The 23,653-nt window shown below is 43.8% G+C and overlaps 1 protein-coding gene across 1 annotated transcript in view; it reads right to left on the bottom strand.

The window, feature by feature from the left end:
* The window catches only part of UNC80 (unc-80 homolog, NALCN channel complex subunit), a gene marked incomplete at both ends in the record, with an annotated part of 145,668 nt that extends 141,580 nt beyond the window's left edge, over window positions 1-4,088 (bottom strand). Inside the window, 2 exons of the mRNA XM_082284923.1 lie at window positions 2,652-2,700; window positions 3,997-4,088. Coding sequence (XP_082141049.1) covers window positions 2,652-2,700; window positions 3,997-4,088 — 141 coding nt within the window. The remainder of the gene's footprint in view (window positions 1-2,651; window positions 2,701-3,996) is intronic.
* Between the last annotated feature and the right edge of the window lie 19,565 nt (window positions 4,089-23,653).

The following is a 23,653-nucleotide window of genomic DNA, read 5'->3' as shown; positions in this document are numbered from 1 at the left end:
CTTTGCTCTGCTCTGTAGCAGCAGGAACGCAGGGGAGTGTGTGTCCTTGAACACAAGACCGCTTGGCTCTCTTTTTTTTTCTCCTTTCTCTTGGACCCAGCTTAAAGACACAGAAAGGCACAGTATTCATGTCTGGCATAGAGCAGGTTGATAGGGGATACAGCATCACAGTCACCCCAAGACACAAACAAACAAAAAACCAAACAGAAAAGAGGGAAACTTTGAATTTGCAGGATCCTTCAGAAAACTTTTGAGTTCTTCCATGGCCAATGCAATCCAGAGTAGAAGAATTTAAACATATCTTTGAGTTACTTACCATCACCCCAAAAACACATTAGCTTTGTACAGCACTCACATGGCATTCCTGTGAGGTCATTTACAGCTTTGAGTCATGCACATTAGGAATGGCTTCATGTCAGGGCAGAACAACTTCAGAATGGGGAGGAGGAAGAACATCAAATCCATACTGAGGCGCAAACATATTTAGATGTTGTAAGACAATGTATGGGGGGATGGTATTTATCTTCAGCTTAAAGGCTACTATTCATAGACCAATTGAAGTAAGTGTGTAAGTGTGATGGTTCAGGTAAAGACAAAAATGCAATTAAAGGGCCAGTTTTTTCCTCAAGTATTATGGTATAAAGCAAAGCTCTAAGAAGCAATACAATATACTCTTGCAGACCAGATGGTGTACTCACTGAATCTCAGCCTCCAACATCTGCTTCCTCAATGCACAACATGCAGCAAGTTCTACTGCAGCAAGTTTAGAGCCAAGAATAATAATAGAATACTGCACAATGTTGTGTCATATGCATTGCCAGATGGTTGACAGACTACAGACATGCCTACAACAATTCTGGCTAGAGAATTATAGAAGGACACATCATGTAAACAGGTGCATAGCATTTTTAGGCACACTAAATAATATAGGGGTGTTAGACAGTCAGCAGGAGGTTTCAGAAGACAAGTACCTGTCAAGTTCCAGAAACCTTGTCTCATCCATGCACTCAGCATTCTGCTGTCCCAATGGATAATACAGAATGTGTTGATGTGGGCAGACATTCCTGTGCACCAGCAGGTAGAGGAAACGGATGAAAAAGAAGGCAACAGATGTTGCCAGTTCAGGCTGTATCCCACAAATTTCTCAGAACTACATTCCACCTTTGAAAACTGTCTACCATAATTTAATGATTATGTTAAGAACTGGAGAATATTCAAGTTCTTCATCCAAATTGGAAATTTATTGGATCTTTATGAAATGCCTTTTTTCAGAGCTCCTCTTCTCTTGGCTGAAGCATGTGATTTATGTTGTCTCACAGTTTAGGGGTTTTTTTGGGCATTGCTTGTTTTTTACACTTAGTAATTTCTGGCATGTGCTCACAGAAGAAAGATGCTTTAGAATTAGCCTCGGGGACCTGATGCCAACAGTACAGCAGGAAGCAAAGGAAGTCACAGACAGATAGGTACATCATAGAGAAGGCAGCTCTGTCCCTCTATGCAACAGTAACAGGTATGAGCCCACAGATGAAGCCACATCCTCAGATTAGAGGTGCTCCAAGACATCACTCCTGCACACTGCCGAGGCTCCTGGCAAAGGATATAAGGCAATAAGCTCCATTTTCCAGCCTCTCAACAACCAGGAACTGTCCGTGGGCATTAACCAGTGATGATTCTTTTTGCTGCATGGGCTAGAATTGAAATACATTTTACTCACCTAAGTACACACTAAGCCAGCAGTCCTCTATCTCTATTTGGTATCTAGCAAAACCCATGAAAAATGTATGTATTTCTTGGAAGAAAATGACTCAGCAACAGATAAAGCTTCTCCAGCTTAATGTCTTGTGAGAAGGAAGTCAGAAAATTGCTGCAGAGTGACCTAAGAACTTTAAACTATTAAGATACATGTCCAGACCAAATTTTTCCACTCTGTCAAGTTTGGCTGCAACTGACTACTGTATTTTAAGTAATCCAAAGACCAGCAACCATTCAAGAAATTCTGAAATTCTCTAGATACCCATCTTATTTGAACTTGCTTCATGTCTTCCCTTTTTCCTCCTTTTTGGCAGTAATTTGAGGCTTTATTTGAAGTACATTTAGAAATAAGAGTTATTTGTATCTGCATAATAGCCTCTCCTTAATCATGCTGATAATATATGCTCTCTCTCATTTCCAGTAGAAGTGTTTCCCATCTTGCACAATGGTAAAAGTATTGTTCAAAGCCTGTTAGTATTGCTTAGATTTTCCATATTTTAAGCTTGAAAAACCTTCAGCAATCGCAAACTGAAATGACATCAATCTCATGCAAAAGTACATCCACACAGGATGAACTGCAAGGTTGGACCCAGATTGTCACAGCTCAGTTTGTCTACGTCATTATTTATTTAATTACTACAGTGTTACTAATTAATTACTTATTACTAATATCCAAATAAATCCTTTTTGTTGTGTCTAAAGATACACATGATATGCAAATTTTCTAGACGGGAAGAATTTAAAATCCTTCATGTGATAAAAGTACAAAATGAAGTTGAATGAACTAAATCCACTTCTGGTATAAGCTGAGAAGCTTGCTGATCAGCCACTCTGGTTAGATTGACTTGCATGAAAAGTTAGTTACCAATAAGAGTTGAAAAAGAGACACATGTACATACCACACAGGAAGCTTCATATTGTTTCCCCAGTTTAGGTCTTAAAAATGCACTGAAAGAAAGGAGAAGCAGCATTAGAGACCCAGTACATGAAAGTGTAATTTTCTTAGCTATTTTTAGGATTTTTCTCATGTCAGAAGGTTGTCAAAAGGCTGAGAAACTTAATGTAAAGGAAGACATAAGCCAAAACTATGTTCAGATACCTGTTGATGACATCTGATAAATGCTGTTATCTTTCCAGAAGACAAAGTGCCCACCCCGATATGTCAACAGGCATTTAATTCAGCCCACAAGTTCTTAGGGATAAAATCTTCCATCAGACAATTTTCAGCCATTTTACCTCAGTGAAAGATTTTCAACATATTCTGTTTTAAATTTGTTGAATATTACTGAATTGTGCCTTGCCTCTATTTTAAGCTAGAGATCCACGTGCCAGCTCTGTATTAAATATTTTTCTGCACAGCTGCTGATGTGGAAGGCTTATGGTGAAGTACAGGCCTGTATGCTGTATGTAGAGAACGCCTACCCTCTGCTATCATTCTCCTCTGGAATGAGATCAGAGTAAATATTAAAAAAATAATCAGGTCACCTGATTGCAGGCAATTTTTTTTGTTTGTTTTGGGCTTTTTAAATTTTATTTTGAAGGACACTGACTGTGGCATAAGGGGATTTTGTGACTGAGGCCTTAAATGAGAGCCACAACCTTAAAATCCTCCAACCTCCCCCACAGTGTTTTCAGTTTAAAATTCTATTAGGACAGGAGACTGACAGGGTTCACAAGGAACATAACGCCTCAGCCATACATTCAGCTAGTCCCTCACACATCTCCAAATCCTCACTGTCCAATCCTGTGAAATTAGACTTTGACATATCTGTTTGCATGTTGACCTCTCAAAGCATAGATTACACTTCCAGGATGGCTGCAAATACAGATAGAAGCAAAGCTGCAGGTCTGGTGCAGCACTGACAGATGCTGCTTCTGGCACAAGAGCTCTGTGAGTTCTCTTAAAAGATGGGGGATAGGGGGCGGGATGGACGGGATGGGGAGCATGGACAGGGAGGCAGGGAAAGGTGCATCGAGAAACATAGACATGGATGCTTTAAAAGTCAAATCAAGAAGCTGACTTGGACTGCCACTCGGTTAAGCTGCCTTGAGACCTCCTCACGTACCCGATACACACAAATTGCTCTATACTGAGTGCAGTTTTTTTCATGTCTTCATGTTGCAGCTACAGTATAATAACTGCATCCTCCCTGCCACTGGGCAGCAGCTGGCCTGCACCCCCCTCCGCACTTCTACTGCCCTGTTGCAGCTGTATCCCAAGTGCCCAGGGCTTTCTGCTCTTACCTGGTTTGCCTCCATAGGAACGTCTGGATGGGCAGAGGGATGCCACGGCCACTCTCCTGCTCCTGGCCCTCTGAGCTTTTCCTTTTCACCATAATGCTGATTACAGCTGCTGCAGTCTCAGCAGACACACCAGTCGGGATCTCCCACGGTTGCCTCTCGCTCTCTGCAACTCTTTACCCTCTCCCCTCCATTCCCTGCAGCCCACCCCCTCCCTCAACTCCGCTGGTGCAAAATGGCTGCAGAAGGCAGGGAAGAAAATAGGGGGAGCGAAGATGTCCGCGTCCTTCAGCTTTCTCCTTGCCTTCAGCACCTCCCTCTGTGGACAGCTCCCCGCGCCCAGAACCCAGAGAGGGCGGGCGGTGACGAGGGAAGGCGAGCGGGCGGTGCAGAGGCGGCGAAGGCACCGCCCCGCCAAACTTCCCGCACCATGCCGGGAACAACAAGCCCCGCAGCAACAGGGCTGCTGCCGCCTCTCCCCATCGCCACCGCCGCAAAGTTGAGAAGCCCCGCCAGTCCGCAGCGAGAGGGATTCGCAGAGCATCCCGGAGCCTGCTGCGTCGGGAGAGCGACTTGTCCCTCCACCCTCTTTCCTCCACCCAACCCCCCCGCCCCCCCGTTTCTCCGGCCCGCCGTCCTTTCTTCCTTCCTTCCTTCCCTCCCTCCTTCCTTCCCCCCCTCCTTCCCTCCCAAATGGCGACAGAAGGGAAGCAAGTCATAAACCCTCTCTGAATGTGAAAATTGGTGGTTGGAAGCAGAGGAACTTTGGGGTAGTTATTCCACAGATTTTTCTCACACAGAAGAGCTGAGACAGAGGTGGAGAGGATGGAAAGTGCCGAAGCAGATTTACTGGTGTTTCCAATTAGACACCATACTGATTTGACTAATACAAGCATATGTTTGAGTCAGGTTTGCTGGAAATATTTCTCAGGCACTGTTAGATTAGCTCTCCTTCTCTACCTAACAATATCAGAGGATTGTATACTACAACAAATAATGAATAGAATAAAATGAAAGACCAATGCAAGTTCATCCCAAACAGTTTTCACAGAAAAAAAAGTTACATTCTGCTGCTTATATGAAAATACTGAAAATTTAGAGAGATGCTCGAACAAACCAAGGCCCTACTTCTTCCTGTTTTTCAATCTTCCTACTTAATGCTAGGCACCTAAAGATTCACCAAGATCATTCCTTCCTGATCATTCCTTCCTTCACCTGAACAGATGAAAACCGCCTATTTACTTCCTTAGGAGTACTTTATGAAAGAAGTTTGCTGAAAAATCCAGTGCCACTACTTAGATAATTTGAATTTACTCCCACTTGAGATAATGCTTTTTCTGTACTGCCCAAGACAGTACTTCCTTGCAGTGACTTAGGCCAGTTTGCTCTCCAATCAGGGAGAACAGGACCTTGTGATCTACATTTTGCTTAAATCCCCCTCTTGAACAAAAGGACTATTAAGACAACTAACTAGAAGGTAATCTGTTAAATAAAACAAATACATTTGCAACCAAAAAGTTTTGTATAATTAAAATCACTAATCTCCCTGAGCACTGAAATGCTGAACCAGTTGGCTTTGTTCATATTGTCTGATGGGGTTCTTTGCTAGCAGTAACTTGTGCACAGAAGTATGGCCTTTTTATTAATAGGATTACCTTGTTCAGACAGGAAAGCTTTTAATTACCATGTTCTTTTCTTCCATTAAGTGCAATCAGACAGGAACAAAATTATTTTGATTTCTAAAATATTGTAAGAACTAATACAGAGAGAAGATAGTTACAACAAATGACTTCTAAATGCAAGGTATGTATTAAGTTTACCCACTCCACACCCCCTCAAATGAATCCAGGACTTTTGTCTTCTTGTTTGGGCAGTTTGGAAAGGAAATTTAAGCTTTAATTTCTTCCAGAATGCCGCTCAACAGTCAGCAGTGAAACACTATGCAGTAGGAGTAATTAACTTATTTTAAAATAATTGGGTTTTTTCCAGTCCTGTAATGTGCTATGAAATTATTGACTAAAGCATAACCTGTTATGCAGCAAGAACTCTGAGGTCTAATTTTTTTGAGTTTTAGCAATTGTCAAGCAGGCAAATCCCTCTTCTTCCAAGAAAAGTATGAGGACAAAGAAAGTTTTAATGCTATTTGCAATTAAGGAGGGTAAGTGAACTGAGCTGTTGAGGCCTCAGAAAGTGCAAGGTCAGTGTCTTCCTGATGGATATTGACCATAGCACTAACTAGCACTCACAGCTTTCCCACAGGTAGAAAGACTGCTATCCCTCAGACAGAGGGTTGCAGGCCAGGGGTGGTTTATCTGAATGTTGTTTTAAGTCTTTTGTAGCCTCACTCTTAATATTAGTGCCATTTTAGTCAGTAAAAATATTTACCTACCTTGAGTTTAAGACAATTGCATTCTCTTACTAACTGGTAAGCACAGTTCAGATGTGTTTGGTTTGGGTTTTGTTTGATTTTAAATGGCTATCTCTCTTTATTCCTGCATTCAAGAAGCAGCCACAATAGTTTCCAGCTTGTCTCTCTAAAGCCTAAGCTTCTTCTTTCCATGCTTTGCTATGCAACAGGAAACCCAAGAGCAAAAGAGAGCACTGCCGCTTGCTCCAGACTACAACCAAAATCTCCTAGGAATTCTCCTGGTTGACAGGGACACTGGAGGCACTTGATGTGGACAGTCCAGGACAACTCCCTAGTAAACAGAAAGGGATGAAAATGTGAACACAAAACTCCACCAAAAAAACCCAAACAAAACCAAATTTTATTGGAAAACAATGGCATTCACTGGTTTCAAACCTACGCAGGTAAACATCACTGCTGCCCTGAATAGAGGTTGTCCCAGAGAGCAGAGAAGCTCACTAGCAGCACTTCATTGAGCCTCCAAAGGGGAATCCAAATGGCCTCTCCACAGTCCGAAGAAGAGCAGGAGTGGAGCACAGGAGGCAACAGCACATCTGTCAGTATTAGCTATCATTCAGAAAGCAGGAGGACAACATACCAGTACCTCTACCTGGCTTTCTGCTACATCCTTGAAGGACTCTTTATAGGAAACAAATAGCTTTGAAGTTCAGGATTATTTTCCTTACTCTTTCTTTGTGCATAGCCAGTGCCTTGCCCTGTCACAAGCCATTAGCCAGTGGAGGTCACATAGCCCAGCACTGAGAGGAAACTAAATCACTACTTGGAATTTTGTTTATGATTACTGTGTAGTAACTGAAAATATAACTGCAAATTGCAGTTCTAGTCAAGCTTGCCATTTGAGTGCAGCATATTGCTCTCCAACTACACCCAGTCACAAAAGACACATAAATCCCTTTGTTTATACAGAGGTTTGAAGTTACAGAACTTCTGATGCAAAACAAATCAGAGAACAAAGGAAATATTATCAACAGCTGGTACTATCACAAGAACTGCAGGCATGAAGGTGCAGATCTCAAATCCAGCCAGGCCATGACCAGCACTAAACCCAGGAGGTGGCAAAGGTGGTTTACATTAAGAACGAAACCTGTCTCTAGCCACTGTAAAACTTGCCTTGTTTTGTAGACAATGCCCACCACTAGGGCACACAAAGCTGAAGTAATCTGTATCTCTGTAAGTGAAACGAATTGCATGTGTAAGAGAAGAAAGAATTTTACCACATGGAAGATTTTATTTGTCTCTATACTGAATTTCTGCTGGCAGCAGAGGCTTTCAGATTTGCAGTCAGCATTTCACTGCACCTAAATACTAACACTACAGTTCATGCTACAAAGAGAAAGTCCTAGAAATCAGTCTCCTGCCTTCCCTTACAGTGGGGATAGAGAGGAAACAAGAAGACTCTTCAGAGAGGCCATTACAGTAGGACAACAGCAAAGTGTCCTGAAAATTCACTTGTGCTCTGTTCTCTAGGCCACACTGGCATCTTGGGCTGGCACAGAAACACAGGTTGGTCTGCTTGCAAAAAGATCAAGACTACCTGAAGTCACTGCCTTCAGAAAGCAAGTGAGGGAAGAGTGGAAAAAGCTCTGCTCTACTCCAACAATTCCTAACCCATGCAACTGCTCAGTCACAGAAGATGCCCATGACACTATCTACCCATTTCCTCTCTTACTGCAGGAGGAGTCTGACATGCCTCCAGATCACATGATTCTACTTGATCACTGCTTTATTCATCAGACAGTTGTGTTTACAATTCACCATGATGCCTTTTCCTGGTCTTAAAATGAAGAGTCATACATGGTTAGAAGGGGAAAAGGGATTTTACCTTGGTATTTATTTTAAGGATCCTTAGGTGTACATGTCCAGGTCATATGCATTGAGATGCACCACGCCGAGTCTGTCTCTGTGTCCGTGTCTCTTTTCCTCCCCCCCAACATTGGGTGTAACATTATAGGTTTTACTAATTAGCATATCTATCAAAGATTCCTCAATGAGAGGCTCAAGTGAGCCCCCCTCCCCAAGGAACCTTCCCCTGGATGGTTCTATCTTGGTTTACAGAATGTGTTCTGGAGAGGACCTTGGGGTCTGGGGCACACTGATCCCTAGCTACGAAGCTTCTAAAATGTTTAGTCTCTTAGCTTGACAAACAAGTCCAAGAATGTAGGCAAAAAGCACTAGGAATACAGAAGCTGTAAAAAGGTATAACAGGGGTATAAAAGAAAAGGCAAAAATCTTCATGGCATCAACCACAGTAGGATTTAGTCTTGATCCAGTAACAGTCAAGGCTGACAGCATAGCACAGAGTGGGGACACAGAGCAGAACCTGAGTATGAAGCCTCCACACTTTATACACAGTGCTCAGAGCAGGGAACTGCTCAAACCTCACTGCCTTGCACTTGTTTCCATGGTTATGCTCTCCAAGTTCCCACCCTCAATCAATCCCTGCCATACACACTCCTAAGAATTCACATCTTATTTATGTGCAGACTCTGGGCTCTCAAGAGTATGTCAAGCCATTCTGTTGTGCACCAGCCTTTCCAAGAGCAAAGCTGCAAACAATTCCTAAATGTAGATCCCAGAGCAGGAAAAAAAAAAACACTGCCACACCCTCGAGGTCTTACTCTTCCACTGGCTGCCAGCAGGATTCTGTCCTGGCTGAACAGACCTGTCATAAAGAAAAACCCTTTCTCTCTTGGGACAACCAGTAACAGAAGATTAGCACTGATGGATGTCACTCATTCTACCTTTTCCCATATGGGTCTGACGGGTAGAAGCTATATAAAAATTTAGAGAAGCCTAGGAAAGCCCTGTTTTTTTCTTTAAGGGCTTTTAAACAGCATGAAAACATTTCAACTAAGGTTCTTCAGAAATCTCCTTCACAGCTCTTCTAGCTAGCCCTGCTCAAACACAACACAACTGTGTTCAGAAACAAGGATAAATAATCCCTAAAACTGCAAGGATCCCCTAAAATTACAAATTTTGCTGCTCTTGCTGCATGAATTCGGGCAGGAGTGGACTGCAGTTCAGCTGGATCAGATTCCACAAGAACAGTTAGATATTTAATCCCTGGGCCACATTTAGCTGGAACGAGTAGAGTGGCACAGCACTCATACACATGAGAATTCTATTTCAAAACAGAGCAGAAGGACAGACCCTCTACACCTTATGCAGTAAATTACTGCTTTTGCATAATGTTCAAGCAACAAATCATATTCACATAGACATTTAACTTCAATTAAATACACAACAGGCACAGCTAGGTAAGACAGGATGGGAGGGAGCAAAATCCTGGAGATGACATGTTGGGGTTATCTAGACAAGACTGGGGGAAAAGAAAAAAAAATACAGCTTTCACTGTCACGGTATCATCCCTTGGCTCAGGACTCTCCATGCTCTGGGATTTAACTGCTCTGATAGTAGCTGAAAAACTTTTGCTTCTTTTGGAGAAAAGAAGGCAACAAACCTCCTCCCCTCATGGTGTGGTGGTGTTCGGTTGGAGTTCACTGCTTTTTCCCCTGAAGCGTCTCTGGCAAGAGTTTGCTTCAGGTGTGGCTGTGTAGCATGCTAGCTAGCTTCTCCCTTCCCCTTGCGCAGCTGTTTAGGTGCAGATATCACACACGCAGACACACACTCAAGCCAGACAGCTCAATATTACCAGAGACAAAGAGTCAGGAGGGCTCTCCGCATGGCAAATTCCACGGTCGAGGTTTATTCCTTCCTCCACAGAGGGAAGCCAGAAACAAAGAGAGCAAGCAACGCGAGATCCAGCATTTTGTACTCAGCCCGGGCAGAGCATTGCAGCCAATGAGCTGAGGGTATGGGGGCAGTACAAAGGCGAGACTAGGGAAGGGAACCAATGAGGAGAGGGAAGGGGCGAAGCAGGGGACCAGGTCAATCATGCAGCCGCACAGGCAGCTGGGAGTTGTAGTTTTCCTTTAAACAGAGTCTGGAGTGTGTAGGGTTACAATTCATTCACAAGGCATTGTGGGAGAGGCTTTTCCTTTCTTTACAGAAGTAAGAAGGCTATTTCAAACCTCTGAGTTTTTCCACCAGCAGGCCTTTGCTATTTTGGGGCTCCCTGGCCCCTCAGCCATCACAGCTGCTGGCTCAGTGACCCCAACACCCTCAAACCCCACCCCATCCAACCTTTTTTACCTTCTTTCTAGAGTGTGGAAGTGTGAATCTCTTATTCCACTAAGTTACCAAACATGCCTTTCTCTCTGTTGCTCAGAGAGAGCTGAGCACAACTGAATGGGGGGGGGGGGGGGGGGGGGGATGGGGGGATGGGGAAGCAGAGGTTAAAGGATTTGCTAAGAAGTTGTTTGTTAAAAGTAATGCATACAGCTTGCTCAACACTTACTGTGCCTACCAAAGCAGGATGAGAAGATATAAGACTATTGATAAAGGGAAGGAATCTTGACCAAAGATCCTGTTTTCAAACCTAAAACTAACTTGAAGTTTAGACTTGGGCCAGGGACATAAAGAACATGCGCAGGGAAGCAAGGTGAAAAGTTTAGAATGAGGAAGACCCTTACCCTATTTCAGCAACCCCTGCCCACGACCACCAGACAACACTGTGCAAGCGCAACATGGATGTAAACGACTTTTGGGCTCATCGTAAGACGAGGAGAGGCTAGGCGGGGCTAGGTAATGAATATGTATGCCCGTATTGAGAAACTTAATGAATATGGAACTTGTAACCCGATATATACCAAGCTGAATGCAGCTGTTGGCACGCGTGACTTTGGAGGAGCTATTCCCCATGCGTCCCAGGGTTGGAATAAACATAGCTACTCTACTACTTATTCCAGTAGTGGAGTCTTTTCTGTATATAATTTTGGTGACCCGGCAGGAGAAACTCTGTCTAGTTGCAGGATCGGCTGAGGAGCGGACGTCCTAGGCGCGCCCCAGGGCTTTTCCTGGAAGAACTCTGCCTCTCAGCTCACTCACTGCGGGAGCAGACAAACAACCTGCTGGGACTGCGGATAAAATGGTATGTTCTGGATTTAGGGTGCCTGTAAGTTGAACACGTGGCCAGGGCTGCTGGTAAGCCGCGCAGAGACGTCTGGCGCACAGCATAGTCCCTGTGTGGGTAAAGGTGGAGCTTGCAAGCACACGGTTATGGGAGCCGGCAGGGGGGAGTCACTGACTGATAGAGCGGCTGCTAATGATCCTGAGAATGGATTGGGTGATTCTGGGGGGGTTTCCTCCAGAACTTGTTGATGATTGTATTGGGGAAAATATAAGTGGGACCCTGAAGTTATTAGAAGTTAGTGTTATGAATATTTTGGCTACTAGTAGCTGTTTTGAATGTTTTTGGGTTGCTTATATGTCTGTGTGGATATTGGTTGTTGTTGGACTACTTTTATGTATATGTGGCTGTGGATTAGCCCGCCTATTTGTTTGTAGATCAGAGATGTGTATGTTGACGTGTTGTTTGAGTGTGTTGTATTGAGGCATTTGTTTGGAGCAGTGCTAGAATATTGATTTTTTTGTGCTAATAGAATTAGAATCATAGCTAGGCGATAGGTTAGAAAAACCCCTCCCCCTCAGTGGTTTGGTCTTGATTCTTGAGAATTTGTAAATCTGATAGAACATTGGATAGAGAGAAGAGGCGAATGAATTCCTTTAGAGGGAATATACAGAACCTCTGCAGGAAGATTAATTGCTTTAGATTGGGAACAACTAGCGGCAGAGGATTTAGGTTTTGAAAGAATACATGGAATAACTTGTTTTTGTGGATGCATTAGAATTTTTCGTTCAGCGAGAGGGTGGCATGTTGAGTGGGTACTAATACAGTGTAAAATTTGTAAGAAGAGGTGGTACTGTTCTTCTGCCAGGCGGCAGAGTTTGTGCTCTCAGTGTTATCAGAGGCACTCTAGAGAAGTTGATTTTGAGCCTGAGATTTTAAAGTTTGAGTGCGGGAAGTTGCATTTGGTACCTGAAGTTTGGGAGGCTCGGGAAGAAAACTGGGAAAGAACTGTGAGAGAGTGTGAAGAAAGGTTTGGGTGGAAGCAAGATAAAACTAGGAGAAGGAGATAGAAACAACAGTGGCTAAGCAGGGAGGGAGGTCGTTACCCTCCTCTATCCCTCAACAGTTATATAGTAGGAGTATAGCCCCCGACTCTTTCTGTTCATTTGTCCTAACTGCACAAGTGATAGAAGGAATTCCTTGCTTTGTGTGTGGGTATAAGAAGACTCCAGCCCCACACCGGCTGTGGATTTTAGATCACTGCAGATTTTGTGGAAGTTGGAGTTATTACGATTCTATTTATTTAGCAGGCAGAGATCTGTGCCTGGAGTGCTGGGAAATCAAGGAACATTTTGTTTTAAAACTTTTGTGTGGCAAAGAGCATCACGTTCCTGAAAATAGTAGTGTGCTAGAAAAGGATTGGGAGGAAGTAGTAAAGGCTTTTGAAGAAGATTTTAAGTGGCAGCACAGCCGGCCTGGCAGAAAGCATAAGAGAATTTATAAAGGGTGGCTTACACACTATATGGGTGACCCAGAGTGGGTGGCACAGTATTTGAGTGAACTCGAACTCTGAACAGGATGGGAACTGGACAGAGTAAGGAAATCTCTAGAGCCAGCCTGCTTGGCTGTGTTTTGGCACATTGGAAAGAGATAGTAGGAACTGGAGGCACAGAAAATAAAAGAACCCTTGTAAAATATTGCACCCAATGGTGGCCACCGTATAAATTAGAAGAGGGAGCAAAGTGACCACCTAATGGAACTTTAGATTATAATACCTTGCTACAGTTAATGCTGTTTTTGAGACGGGAAGGCAAATGGCAAAAGGTTTCCTACGCTGACTCATTTTTCTCTCTCCAAAATCACCCTGAATGGCAGAGAGATTGTGGAATTAAACTCCCCAGTGATCCTATGGTGTTAGCTCTTGAAAAAGAAAATAAAAAAGGCTGAGGAAGAATTAAGCGGTGTTGTTCGTCGTGCAGTATAGGTCAGAGATGTACAAGGTCAGACAAAGTCTATAAAGCTGCAGCTCAGGGACAAGATGATGATGAACTAACCGATTTGCTTAAGCCTCCCCTTAGGAGAAGGGAAGAGGACGCAGACTCGGAAGGAACACCAATGCCAACCCCCTCTCCCCCGAGGGAGAGGCAGTCCTGTCTCGTCCTGAACCAGGAAGCAGGTACTGATGGTGCCCCTGAGAGAGGCAGTGGCACCTGATGGGAATACAATGTTGATTAGAGTACCTTTCTCTACTGCTGACCTAGATGCATGGTATAACATTGCCAAAAATTACTGAAGTGATCCAGCGGGTACCGCTGAACGCTTGCAACTCATAATAAAACAGCATAATCCGGACTGGGCTGATATACAATTACTATTGGGTGGACTAACAGACACAGAGAAGCAGTTAGTTTTGAAAACAGCAAGAGATTTGGCAGAGGATTATTACAAAACACAATTAGATGTAAAAGATTACTTCCCACTCCAGGAGCCACGCTGGAGTCCAAATAGAACAGCTGAATTAGAGAAATTAAAAGGTTATTAAGAATGGATAGCAAAAAGGGTGGAAAGGGCCATTCCCAAACTCCTAAATTGGTCAGCTTTGTATGCAGTGAAACAGGGTCCTTCCGACTCACCATCCAAATTCCTGGATCGTCTGAGGGACGCAATGTGCTGCAATACATCGCTGGATCCTGAGACCGAGGTAGGGGTACAACAGCTTGTATCCTTGTTTCTCGGACAATCCACAGGAGATATCAGACGTAAATTGCAAAAACTTCAGGGACCAGAGGGGAGGAACCTGGAAACTCTATTAGATGCAGCTTGGAGGGTACTCAGCAATCGAGAAGAAAGTTGCAAGCAAGGGATGAAGAAATCAGTAGCAGTAGTAAGGGAAGGAAATAGGGAAAAAACTAGACAGAGACCCTCCAGACAAGGACCTCCCAGACAGGGCCCACCTGGCTAGGTAAAGATCAATGCGCAATTTGTGGGAAGTTTGGTCATTGGAAAAACGAGTGCCCAGAGGGAAGACAAGAAGACCGCCAGAACAGAGGAGACCAAGAAGGATGGAGGGTGGTTGCACATGTGAAAGCAGATTGAAGAGGACCGGGGGATTCTACCCTAGCAGATCCACTGGTTATAATGAAGCTAGGGGAAAAGGAAAAAGAAATAGAATTTTTGGTTGATAGGGGGGCAGCATATTCGGTTTTAAATAAAACTTTAATTCCTGTGGGGGATGAATACGTTGTTGTACAAAGAGCAACTGGTCAGTCTGAAAAAGCATATTTTTGCAAGCCATTGCAATATAAAATTTGGAAACAATGGGGTATTCACAAGTTTTTATATTTACCCAATTCTCTGAAAGCACTTTTAGGAAGAGATCTATTGGAACAATTACAAGCAACCATTACATTTAGGAATGGGGAAATTATTCTGGAGGTAAATGACCAACAGTATGTGGAAATACTGAGCCTAATATTAACAACTAAAGGCTCTGCAGAGGAAATTAGAGAAGAGATAACAAGTCAAGTGTTCCCAGGAGTCTGGGCCACAGATGTACCTGGGAGAGCCAAAAAAGCAACCCCAATACAGATCAAACTCAAAGAGGGAAAACAACCAGTTAGAATTAAACAGTACCCCCTCAAAAAGGAAGACAGAGAAGGAATTAGCCCAATAATTGAAAAATTCTTACAGTTAGGACTGTTAAAAGAGTGCCAGTCTGATTTTAACACTCCTATCCTGCCTGTCCTTAAATCTGATGGGTCTTACCGGGTGGTACAGGATTTGCGGGCTGTTAACAAGATAACTGAAGATCTCTATCCTGTGGTAGTGAATCCTTACACTCTGTTAACATGCTTAACACCAGAGCTAACTTGGTTTACCGTTTTAGATTTAAAGGATGCTTTCTTTTGCCTCCCTCTCCATGAAGTCAGCCAGAAAATTTTTGCATTCGAATGGGAAAGCCCTAAGAGTGGGGGGAAAGCCCTAAGAGTGGGTGCAAAACCCAGCTCACATGGACCGTGTTGCCTCAAGGATTTAAGAACAGTCCCACCCTGTTTGGAGAACAACTTGCAGAAGACGTAGAGTCCTGGGAAGCCCCACCAGGAGAAGGGAAGCTATTGCAGTACGTGGATGACCTTCTAATAGCTACCCAAACAGAGGAAGCTTGCATAGCCTGGACGGTAAGCCTCTTAAACTTTCTGGTATTCTAAGGGTACAGGGTATCTAAGAAAAAGGCTCAAGTGGTGAGACAGAAAGTGATCTATCTGGGCTATGAAGTCAGTGCTGGACAGCGAACTGTGGCGCAAAGATCGCAAAGAAGCGATATGCCAAACCCCAAAGCCCCAGACAGTGAAAGAGTTACGGACTTTTCTGGGGATGACAGGATGGTGCAGATTGTGGATTTACAATTATGGGCTGCTCGTGAAACTACTATATGAGCTCTTTACAAAGGAAAGCAGAGATCTCCAGTGGACAAAGGAGGCTACATGGGACTTCAATCAGCTAAAGAATGCCCTCATGTCAGCTCCAGCTCTAGGACTTCCAGACGCGAGTAAACCATTCTTTGTATTTTCCCATGAGAAACAAGGGATGGCCCTGGGAATACTAGCACAGGACCTGGGCCCCTACTGATGGGCAGTTGCCTATTTCTGTAAGCAGCTAGATGCAGCAGCCAAAGGATGGCCTGGATGCCTCAGAGCCATTGCAGCAGTCGTGCTAAACATCCAAGAAACACACAAGTTCACCTTGGGTTAGAAAATGACTGTGCTGATGTCCCACAGAGTGTCCGCAGTGCTGGAAGTGAAAGGCAGGCACTGGCTCTCCCCACAAAGGTTCCTGAAATATCAAGCCATCATGGTGGAACAAGATGATGTAGAAATAGTGGTAACTAACATTGTCAACCCAGCCTCCTTTCTTAGTGGAAATCAAGGAGAACCGGTACGCCATGATTGCCTGGAAACTATCGAAGCCACCTACTCCAGCCACCCGGATGTAAAGGATACCCCTTTAGAAGATGCAGAAACCTGGTTTACTGATGGGAGCAGCTACGTCATCAGTGGAAAGCGGCATGCGGGATACGCAGTTACCACCTGCCAGGAGGTGATAGAATCTGGACCCCTGCCAACAAACACCTGTGCACAAAAGGCTGAAATAATCGCCCTAACCCGTGCCTTAGAGATAGCAAAAGGAAAGAAAATAAACATCTATACAGACTCAAGGTATGCATTTGGAGTTGTACACGCACACAGTGCCATTTGGAAAGAAAGAAGACTGTTAAATTCGCAGGGAAAGAGCATCAAACATGCACAAGAAATAATGTGATTGTTGGAAGCAGTCCAGCTACCTGAGAAGGTAGCAATCATGCACATAAGGGCACATCAAAAGGTGAGCTCAGAATTGGAAGAAGGAAATGAACTGGCAGACAGAGAGGCAAAAGAAGCAGAAAAGGTGAGGTAACAACAACTGGAGCCTTGATCCCAGATGGACAACTTTGCCTAGAAGGTAAGCCAACATACAACAAAAAGGACAAGAAATTGATTAAAGATGAAGGGGGAACATTTAACCAAGAGGGATGGGCTATCACTGCAGAAGGAGAATTGGTTATTCCCTCCCATTTGCTATGGTCACTAGTTAGAGCACCAGAAAATGCATTGGGGAACAAATACCTTTTATAACTACCTAATTGGGAAAATGATTGCTAGAAATTCATACAAAACCATTGTGCAGGTAACCCGACAGCGTAACCTTTGCCTCCAGACAAATCTCAAAAGTACCCCCAAACCAAAAATGGGTCAAATTGGAAGGGGCCATGGGCCTGGACAGCAATGGCAAATTGATTTTACAGAATTTCCAAGAAAAGGGGGGTATTGATATTTACTAGTGCTGACAGATACTTTTTCAGGATGGCCAGAAGCTTTTCCTACTAGAACCGCTAAGGCTCGAGAAGTAACCAAAGTGTTACTACAAGAAATAATACCGCGATTCCGAGTTCCAGCCACAGTGTCCTCAGATAGGGGACCACATTTTATTTCAAGGGTGGTACAACAAATTAGGCATAGACTGGGAACTCCATACTCCATACCACCCCCAGTCAAATGGTCAAGTAGAGAAAATGAATCATTTGATTAAACAGCAAATTGTGAGACTAGGGCAAGAAGCTAAGCTACCCTGGCCCCAATCTCTTCTACTTGCATTGTTACGAATTTGGACCAAGCCCAGAATTAAAGAAAAGCTAAGTCCCTTTGAAATACTTTATGGGAGACCATACGGGGTACAGAAAGGAATATCTACCCAAATTGGGGAGGAGATGTTAACCACCTATATGATTGCTTTAGACAAACAGCTTAGAGAAATTGAAAAATGTATAAACATATGGCTGGAACCTGAAGTCGAGGCTTGGATGGTCCTGTACGTGACATTCAGCCTGGAGATTATGTATATGTTAAGTCTCTTATAGAAAACACTCTGGAACCACAGTGGGAAGGACCATTCCAGGTGCTTCTCACCAATCACACCACGATTAAGATCAGACAACGGAGTGCCTGGATTCACCATACTCAGGTAAAGAAGGCTCCAGAGGCCCCTTGGAAAGTGACCCCTGGTGATGATGAACTGAAATTGAAGTTTACCTGAACAAAATGAAAATGTTAGGGGTCATGCAAGTATAACCCAGAAAATTGTTTTTTTCACAGTCATAATTGTAGCTTCCAGTTGGGAAGTTATTCATAGGAGAGAAGACATATGGTCCCAAGCCTTTATGTGGTTTACTGGACTCATGGGGAAATATTCTGATTTAAAGGCTTTAAACCTGCTGACTGTGGTCATGCGTGGAAACCACGTGTATACAAAGCAAGAATGGGAAAAACAAAAACCTTGGCAGCTTCAGGGAACTGCAGGAGAAGAAATCAAAATAGGAGGCTGAGTGATTAATGGAACTACTCATAAAAAAGCAACCCAAATTAGTGTTTCAACTACTCCTACAGACAAACATAATGAAATCTGTAGTCATTCAAGTGAAGTAGATTGTTGGTATAATTTTACATTAGTACAGACGGTTGAAGTGGTTTGTCTTTGGGCCCAGGACAATAATGGGCTCTCATTCAAATTCCAGATAAATACCATGGCTAGGCCTACCACAACCTATACCGGCAATTGAATCCAAACCCAGGTCACACCACTTAAGCCTGAACCAAAGATTTATGAGATTGGCCCCTATGTAGTGAGGAACACAGGCCAGCAATTATTGCTGTTTAATCCAGAGTGGTCTCGTAAGCACGTAGAACTACTAATGCAAATTAACATTTCTGAGATCCAACCAGCCTGCTCCCCTTTAATACAAACATCCTTTGAAGGGTGGACAGCCTGGCTGCAAAAGCAAACACCCCTCAAAGGCAGAATGCGGAGAGACATGACTGACATGCTGGGAACAGGACTGGGAGTCATAAATGGAATTGATTCACAGATACTGATGAATAAATTGGCCACGGCAACCAGTGACCTGACCAAATTAAAACAGCCCCTACAATCCTCCCTATTAGCATTAGGAAACAGCCAGTGGCAAGTCTCAAAAATACTCCCAGACCTCGCAAATACCAGTGACCTGGACCACAGACTGATATTAAACACACTTGGCACAGCTCAGGACAATGTCTCATTAGCCCTTAGCTGCATACAAGCTCAATTATGGATGCAGTCCACAGCTTCCTTAATTATAAGAAAAGGAAATGAAGGCGTTTTCCCTATTGAAATCCGAGGAGCTGTTTGGAATAATGCTACTAAGTTAGAAAGAAAGCTCCAATCCTGGTGGACCTTGGTAAATTTCACTTATGACCCAATGACTAACATAAGCTACTGCCTTTGCACTTACTATACGTAATGCCACAGTTTATGTAATTCATCCTATTGTTGCATTGGGACTAAACTACGAAGGAACAGTTTTTTACCCCTCTGAACATAGAGTATGGGCTCGGATGGTAGAAGGAAAATGGCAAACAGTAAATTTAGAATCTTGCATCACATGGGAACAACAAGGATTTATCTGTGAAAGTAGTACACGATGCTAAAGACATATGTCTTGACGTAGAACAAGGCATTTGTCACTTTGAGGTCCACCCAACCACCACACCAAAAACTGTACTCGTATATATTGGCCAAGGCTGTGTGTGCTTAAAAACTGTCTGCACTTTTATGATGACAGAAATATAAATGTAGCCACCAGGAATCACTCTAATTTTTGTATTTGTAATTTTACCAAGATTGTTGGGTATGACTTTTTGTATTTAGCACCGGTTGTGTCTCATCAATTGATAAGGTCTAACTACACCATATAGCGTAAATTGCTACCCACACCTATTGGGATGGACCTCACATTAGTAAAGCAATTAGTGAAACATCAGGACCTAATTGAGATTTTAAAAGAAATCTGAAAGAACTGGAAAAAGTCACCATCCATCATGACACACAAGAAATCAGCAGAATCTTGCAAAGAGTAAAACAAGATGCAAGTCAACTGGTGGGATGTGCTTTTTGGGTGGTCACCTACTGCAACTGCTATCCTAAATACATTACGTCACCCCATAATTGTCTTATTAACCTTGGTTAGTACCTAATTGTCTTAGTAACCTTGGTTGCCTTGTGCCGTCAATCACGTTGCTTATTTGGAACTATAGAGTACTAAAGAAGTTATAAGTTTTAACTACTTTGTTGTTGGGGAAGATGAAACAGGAAAGCCTTATAAATATGATTGCCTGACAAAAGATTTTGGGAATATGAAAACTATAAGCGACATCGAAATGAAAGCCACCTTTGAGATACCAAGTCTTAGTTACTGAACAACTGGAAAACAATGGTATGGCCGACTGAAGGTAATCCCCTCTTGATTGAACAATACCCTCTGCTTGCAGGCAGGTCCAAGGGTCAGAGCAGACCCTACTAGCTCAGCAGAAGGGGTCCAAAGAGTAGTTTTTAGAAGTTAAGATGTAACACTCTATGGTAATATAAGAACTCTCATAGGCTGTATGTAAATGCTATAGGATTTGTATCTTGTATTAGATTGGTTAGTGACAATTAGAATATTCAGTACAGAAGATGATTTATTGTATTGTAACCAGGACTTCAGACACTCTTACTAGACTCTTACTATACACTCTTACTATTCACTCTTACTACGCTCTGACTCTTACTAGACTCTTACTATAGACTCTTACTATTCACTCTTACTACGCTCTGACTCTTACTAGACTCTTACTATACACTCTTACTATACACACTCGTACTACACTCTTACTAGACTCTCTTACTGTAGACTCTTACTATTCTCTCTTACTATTCTCTCTTTGCTTACCCGCTTACTCTCTTGCTCTCTTGGGCCTGCTCAGAGCTGCCAGCTGCAGCTCTAAGCAGTGCCCCTGTACCCACGCCCTTTGCAATAAACCGCATGTTCCAAGATCTGACTACAGAGATCTCTCGTCTCCATCCGTCACCGTCCCGACCGTCCGAACCCGCACCGAACCCCCCCAGACAGAGTTCTTACACTTTGTCAAATTCATATGGAAAAGCATTAAGGGATACTTATATAAAAGATTATTAGAAAAAGAATTTGTGTATTAGTAAAAGAATTTACTAACTCTATAGAAAAGGGGGGACGGAATCGGGGGGGATGGGGAAGCAGAGGTTAAATGATTTGCTAAGAAGTTGTTTGTTAAAAGCAATGCATACAGCTTGCTCAGCACTTACTGTGCCTACCAAAGCAGGATGAGAAGATACAAGACTATTGATAAAGGGAAGGAATCTTGACCAAAGATCCTGTTTTCAAACCTAAAACTGACTTAAACCAGTCTTGAAGTTTAGACTTGGGCCAGAAAGAACATGCGCAGGGAAGCAAGGTGAAAAGTTCAGAATGAGGAAGACCCTTTACTTCATCTGAGGAAGACCCTTACCCTATTTCAGCAACCCCTGCCCACGACAACCAGACAACGCTGCGCAAGCGCAACATGGATGTAAACGACTTTTGGGCTCATCGTAACATGAGGCGAGGCTAGGCAATGAATATGTATGCGCATATTAAGAAACTCAATGAATATGGAACTTGTAACCCAATAAATACCAAGCTGAATGCAGCTGTCTGCACGCATGACTTTGGAGGAACTGTTCCCCATGCATCCCAGGGCTGGAATTAACATAGCTACTTTACTACTTATTCCAGTAGTGGAGTCTTTTCCACATATCACTACCTCCCCAACATGCTTCTCCATCCAGAACAAGGGTGCTCACACAAAATCAGGTTTGGGAACCCCTCCACCAGGGCCACACTGTCTTTTAGTCCCAGCAGCTGGGACTTCTGCATGGCCAAACACCTCTAGGTGGAAGGCCTTCTGCCTCGTATCAATGTCTCTAACTCACCTTCTACCATCTTCCTGTACAATGCAAGGAACACCCCATGAGCTGAGACAGGCACAGGATGGACAGATCCTCTGTACATCTAACAAACATTGTAGCAGGATTCCTGGGCCTCCCTCGCTTTCAATAACAATCAAGATTTTGTTCACAAGTTGTACTCATCTCAATGCTCCAACACCACAATCTGCTAGTGAATTATAAAATAGATCACCTACCACATGCTGCTAATGAGATTCAACAATCACAAAAATATCACTGTTCACTTTCAAAGGGAGAAACCGGTTCTTACCTGTCCTCAAGCATTGTTCTAGCTGTGAATGCTTAAATCACGATTTACCCTTTTGTTCTTAGCTTCTTAATCCTTTCCACAGATAGATGATGCATTAGTTCTGCCGTTACCTAAGCATGCTTAGGAGGGTGCTTCTATTGGATAATTAATGGCACTTAATTATTCCTCTAGGTCGTTTGACACCATTTACTTAGGAATATTGCAGCATTATGTGTGAAGTCCAGCTTGCTCAAGGTTTGGGATACTTAAGGCACTCTACTCAGTTGTATTTCCCTCCTACACAACGCCCTGTGCTGAGCAGGCACCAGGCACACAGGGGTAGGCTGTGCCAGCACACAAACATTCTCTGCAGTGTTTGTTGCCCAGAGTAGCAGCAGTACTCTCAGTAGTACGTTGTATACAGCAGTACTTTCAGTAGAATGCTGCCCAGAGAAGCGGTGGCTGCCCCATCCCTGGAGTGTTCAAGGCCAGGCTGGACAAGACTTAGTGGAACCTGGTCAAGTGTAAGGTGTCCCTCCCCATGGCAGGGGGTGAAACGAGATAAGCTTTCAGGTCCCTTCCAAACGGTCCCTTCCAAACCGATCTATTATTTCTCTGTTCCACCTGCAGCACAGAGCTCCTCTTGAGCTCAGGCTGGGACTGAGCATCCACCATGAATCCATAATGACACACTCCAAGCATCCCTCAAAGTCCACGCTGTTTCCTTGTTAAAGACTGCCCCAAAGGCTGACGCCCACAGCCCAACTCCTGTTACCTTCACTACCCCAGTACCATCCATGCGCCCCCGCTGTGCCCAGACGGCTGCAGGCCAACAGGAATCTGCGGGGAGGGCGGGCGGAGGTGGCTGTGCCACATTCACAGCCCAGGGCTGCCGTTTCCCGGGGCCCCAAGGGCCAGTGTGAGGCCACGCTTCGCCGTGCTGAGGGGTCACTGTGCCTGGGCTCCACTGCTCCGTGCAGGGTGCTGCTACATGGCGCCCCCAGGCAGGGACCTGCCATCCACAGAATCACAGGGGCAATTTGGTTGGAAGATCATCTTGAGGCCTCTGAGATCATCGAATGCAGCCTATGAACTTCCACCAGCTTGTCAACCAGACCATGGCACCAAGTGCCACATCCAGGCTGTCCTTAAAACACCTTCAGGGACAGTGACTCCACCACCTCCCAGGGAAACCAGTTCCAATGTCTAATTACCCTCTCTGAGAAGAAATTTGCACCCAGCAGGGAGATACTGACCCGCAGAAGAGAACACAAGCCATAAAAACCAATCCTTTTGTTTAAAAGTAAAAAAGATTAGCTGAATGGTACAACTGGATCCACTGTGACTGCTCCTGGGCAGACTGAAGGCAGTACTGGCAGGTGCTGGTTGCACAAGGCTTGGATTCAGGAGGAGCTGGATCACAAACATAGGAAGCTAACACATGCAATTAGATGACAAGCGACTTTATTTTGCAAAACAATCACTATACAGCAACAAATACAATTGCAAATCGGATTGAAAAACATGAACTACCTACCACCAGCCATTCAAGAAATGCCTTTTATGGTAACAGGCTCTAGAATTATCAGAAAAAACACAG

Source organism: Coloeus monedula, assembly GCF_965178545.1.
Source record: "Coloeus monedula genome assembly, chromosome: 7".
NCBI classification, from domain to species: domain Eukaryota; kingdom Metazoa; phylum Chordata; class Aves; order Passeriformes; family Corvidae; genus Coloeus; species Coloeus monedula.
The sequence above is the reverse complement of the archived record's forward strand: the minus strand, read 5'-3'. Positions and strand labels throughout refer to the sequence as shown.